This window comes from Ipomoea triloba, chromosome 13, assembly GCF_003576645.1.
Source record: "Ipomoea triloba cultivar NCNSP0323 chromosome 13, ASM357664v1".
NCBI classification, from domain to species: Eukaryota; Viridiplantae; Streptophyta; class Magnoliopsida; order Solanales; family Convolvulaceae; genus Ipomoea; species Ipomoea triloba.
In genome coordinates, this window is record NC_044928.1 from 16,635,677 (window position 1) to 16,640,989 (window position 5,313).

The 5,313-nt window shown below is 34.3% G+C and overlaps 1 protein-coding gene across 1 annotated transcript; it reads left to right on the plus strand.

Moving 5' to 3' along the window:
- Window positions 1-745: 745 nt before the first annotated feature.
- LOC116002839 (premnaspirodiene oxygenase-like) lies at window positions 746-2,979 on the plus strand. The gene is made up of 2 exons (XM_031243004.1): window positions 746-1,800; window positions 2,216-2,979. The coding sequence occupies exons 1-2, from the start codon at window positions 877-879 to the stop codon at window positions 2,828-2,830; spliced, it is 1,539 nt and encodes a 512-aa protein (XP_031098864.1). The 5' UTR covers window positions 746-876; the 3' UTR covers window positions 2,831-2,979.
- The last annotated feature ends 2,334 nt before the right edge of the window (window positions 2,980-5,313 follow it).

Consider the following 5,313-nt stretch of genomic DNA (forward strand, 5'->3'; position numbering starts at 1 on the left):
AAAAAAAATACAATATAAAATTTAATATGAACTTTGGTCAATTAATTAAAATCATGCATTGGATATTGATGAAATGATACACCTAATTTATAATATATGTTCAACACAGATGAAAAATTATGCCTATTATCATTGTGTTTTAGGGGGAAGAAAGATTTGGTTATGTTTTTGAAGGTGCATTGCACGGAGGCACTAAAATTGTAGTTAAGCACATCAGGAGACTAGATCAAAATATCAAATGAAGAATTCATTTTTTGCTGAAGTGGCAACAAGAGGAAGCATGGATCACTCCATTTAATAGGGTTTTGTGTTGTAAAAATTATGCTTAATTACAGTACTATCCAGTGAAGGTGTTTCCTTCTAAAACTGTTATTGTGCCCGCTATTCACATGTCATAGGATAGTTATGCATTCTTGAAATTAAATATTTATTTTTATGAAAAATTTGATAATATAGCATTGATATATGGCAACATACCGAATAATTCTTTAATAAATTTTTAAGCACTAATTAAAAAGTACACATTGGGCATTGGACGCAATGGGAATGCAGTAACTAATAGACAATAATTACAAAACATCAGTTACACTAATAAGTACAGTGTCCCTCAATAATTGCAATGCTCCTGCTCGTTATAATTGTATTCTTTTTTTTTTTTAAAAAAACATAATTGTATTCCTTAATAAGACGACAGTGCTCTATGTAATTAATGAGTATGTTTGCTCTACATTAAATAGTTCGGCAACATATTATGTTTCACCATCCTTATTGCTTTACTCTCGCATCCGCCCAATTCTTTTATCAAAGATAATTCATACATCCATCAATTATATATATATATATACCTGCAACAATGAAGTTTGATAATAAACATATATGCATCCGTCTTTCATTTCTGAAAATATAATGGAGCTCATCAATTACTTTCTCTTCCTCTCCTTCGTCTTCTTCTGCATATGCATTTTATGGGCAAAATCAAAAGCAGCTGCAAAGCAAAAGTTGCCCCCAGGTCCATGGAAATTACCCTTCCTCGGAAGCCTCCACCATTTAGTCGGCTCGCTTCCGCATCATTCTCTCAGAAATTTATCAAGAAAATATGGGCCCATAATGCACTTGCAGCTTGGCGAAATCTCCACAGTCGTCATATCTTCTCCTCAACTGGCGAGAGCAATAACTAAAACCCACGACCTCGTCTTCGCCAGCAGGCCAAACCTCATGGCACTGGATATCGTGTTTTACAAATCTACAGACGTCGTGTTTTCGCCCTACGGAGATTACTGGAGGCAAATGCGCAAGATATGTGTGTTGGAACTCTTAAGCAGGAAGATGGTCAAATCCTTCTGTTCTTTCCGACAGGAAGAGCTTTCCAACCTCGTATCGTCGATAAGGTTGTCGGAAACTACAGGGTTTCCCATCAACTTGACGGAAAAGGTGAGTTGGTTCACGAGCTCGGTTATTGCTAAGGTCGCGTTTGGGAGAGTGTGCAGTGATGATCAAGAAAAGTTCATTGCCCTTTTGAAAGAAGTGCTCTCCTTGGCCGGGGGGTTTGATGTGGACGATTTGTTCCCGTCCAAGAAGTGGATTCATTACATTAGTGGGATGAAACCCAAGCTGTTGAAGTTGCACCATGAGCTAGATAGGATTTTTGATATCATCATTGGAGAGCACAAAGAGAACCACCTAAAAAACAGAAATAGTAGTGGAAAAGATGAAGATATAGTTGATGTTTTACTGAGAGTAAAGGAAGGTGGGGAGCTTCAATTTCCCATCACAGAAGACAACATCAAAGCAGTCATCAATGTAAGTTTATTGTTCCAAATTAACTCCTTCAGCTTCTTCTCATTAACAGGTAATTGAGTTACATTATGTATGTACTTCAAATATGATATGATATATGAATTTTTTGCACTTTCAATTTCACACCTATTATTTCACTCTCATTTTTCTTCACAAATTTTTTTTTTTTTTTTTTTCTATTTTAGAAAGAGTTTTTCATCTTTTCAAATAGTAAAAAGTAGTGGCTTGGATTACAATCCAAAAGAGATCTCACAAGGATACGTTTTGCTTTAAAAAATTATAGTTATCCATATAAATTGATAAATTTAAAAGTTAAAGACAAGAATGGAAAGTGACACAATAATCGTGCAAAGTGTGAAACTTTATTATGCATGTAGATACGTGTGTGACATTGTATATATTTTCATTCAAAATTTAGGACATGTTCTCTGCTGGGACTGAAACATCTGCCACAACAATTATTTGGGCAATGTCCGAAATGATAAAGACACCAAGTGTGATGGCTAAGGCACAAGCCGAGGTGAGACAAGCTTTAAAGGGAAAGAAAACCTTTGACGACAAAGATTTGGAAAACTTAACTTACCTAAAGCTTGTGATAAAAGAAACCCTCCGACTCCACCCTCCATTTCCACTCATACTCCCTAGAGAAAGTATGGAGGAAGCAAAGATTGGTGAGTACATTATACCATCCAAGACTAGAGTCATCATTAATGCTTGGGCTATGGCAACCAATCCTGAGAGTTGGGAAGATCCAGAAAGATTTCTGCCAGAGAGATTTGAAAACAGTTTTGTGGACTTCATGGGGAATCACTACGAGTACATACCGTTTGGTGCGGGGAGAAGAATGTGTCCTGGAATTTCATTTGCTTCTACTAACATTGCCCATTCCTTGGCTGGTTTACTGTACCATTTCAACTGGGAACTCCCTAACGGAGTTAGTCCTAAAGATATGGACATGACTGAGGCAATTGGAGTCGTTGCATTCAAAAAAGAGGATCTTTGCTTGATTGCTAGGCCGTTTGTCGATCTTTGAGCTTTGAGATAATGATTATTGATTTAATATAATTAAGTATTTATGTGTATACATGTGTGCTTTTTTTTTTTTTTCTTTTCGCAAATAATTCATGGTTTGGATGATATGTATGTTTAATAAAGCTTATTTACTTATATTATAAAGTATAATATAATGATCTATTTTATTTTGAAAGAATTTTGGTTTGCAATTATAAAGCATATTTGAATTTATTATAATTCATAATCAAATTAGATCACACAATAATTCTGAGAAAAAATTTATCATTGAACAATCTGATTTACAGAGTACAGTAAGAAATGTATTTATAAGAATACTAAGAGTCCTACTTAGATAATGACTGATAAAATGTAGATTCACAATAACACAGGGTAGTCGAGAACCAAAGTGGTGAAATCCTAATAGTCGACGGACCATTTTAAGTAAAAATTGCATAATTAGACACTAAATTGAGTAACTTTGTTAGTCAATGACCAAAGTGGTGAAATTCTAATAGTTGAGGGACCAAATTGAATATTAACACAATTAATTATTATTTCCACCCATCATCATTACGTTATTATATAAACAATAATAAGTCACGTGAACTATCACAGACTATACCGACACTGAATTATCTCGATTGTTATACTATGGACCATGGTTTGAAAACGGTCCCGTCTCTTTAACTTGAGTGCCTCATCGGGTGTATGGTCCTTTGTCATTAATCTCAGAACAGCTAGCCTACTAAATTTTGCCATATTGAAGAGTAGAGAAGATAGAAACAGGGGAAATACGTTTTGCCCCTAGACGAGAGGATTTTTCGAAGCAATTTGAGGAGAGGGATGAAAAGTAGGAGATGAAAAGAGGGCTTTTCTCCTTGATTTTTTTTTAGCTTAGGGAAATTAATACGTTTGGCAGGTTCAAATCACTGTAGCATGTATAAGTGATGAGTGGTACGAATATTTTAGGAGAGATGTGATAAAGGTGTAACACCTTGTATTTTCAAACAGCGTTATTTCATAAATAAATATTTTCAAATTAAAATTATTTTCCTATTATTAAATATTTTAATAAAAATATTTTTAAAATTAATTATTTTACTATGGGCTTAGATAAACGATTATACTACCCGAACGTCCTATAATATACATATTATACAATTATTTTTAAGCCTACATATACATACACATACATACATACATACATATACATATACATACATACATACATACATACATATACATATACATACATACATACATATACATATACATACATACATACATATACATATATATACATACATATATATACATACATACATACATACATACATATATATATATGTATGTATGTATGTATGTATGTATATATATATGTATGTATGTATGTATGTATATATATATGTATGTATATGTATATGTATGTATGTATGTATATGTATATATATGTATGTATGTATGTACGTTGTCAGCTTTGCTTAGGGTTGAGGTGTCAAAAGAAATGTGTGTGTTAAAACGGAAAATCGGTGACTACCCGAGTGTCGGTCTCAAAGGAAGGACGTGGAGGTGTGTCAAGTGTTCGTGTGTTTACTTGATTGAGTCATGCAAGGGATTCGAGTGTGGTGAATGGTGGTTTGAGAGGGAAAGGAGTTCATAAGATTGGGTTTGAGTGAAAATAGTGTAAAGTAAAAGAGATTGGAAATTATGTAAAGGGGTAGGGATTGGATAGTGTTCATCTATGTTGCATCTTGGTGTGTCTAAGGTAATGGATAAACAAGACAAAGATGTTGGCTATTCAAGAGTGTGTATTCTTAGTCCTTTTCCACCTTTGTGTACTAAGGCTTTTTGGACTTAGGAATGTCTTCAAGCATCCAAAGTTCTAAGAGGAATTTTATCAAACACTTAAGCTACACACTATCCTACTATTCTTAAGAAGTCCATAGGATCTATGATTGCTACAAAGCTTCAATCCTAACTCTAATCAAAGACATGAAAGAGTCAAGAGCTCAATCTCTCATCTAGATTGGCCAAATCCAAACAAGATATCATCAAAACAACAATCAATAGACAAGAATAGATAACCCAACAATCTAAGCATTTAGATCCAAAAATAGATAGAAGATCATCACACTAGCAACATATCTTCACACAATCCAAATCCCTAGATTAAACTAGCTAATCATGATATGAAATTCAAGACAAAAGCTAATTCAATCCAAGAATAAGATAGTAAATAGATTAGAAATGTAATAGAAATCACCTAGAGTGAAGTGATCCTTCAATCCAAGCTTGTTATCTTCTACAATGGAAATTATCTAGACTACTCCTAAAATGATCTAAAGTCTTTCTAAAATTTGGGAACCTCCTCTGAAAATCTATCAAGGGGGCTTAAATAGTCTCCGAAAAGCAACCCTAGGAAATTCGCGCACTGCAGTCACCACGCTGCTCCACACACGTGTGATTGTGCGTGGGAGGCTACTGTATTGTGGCCACGCGCAC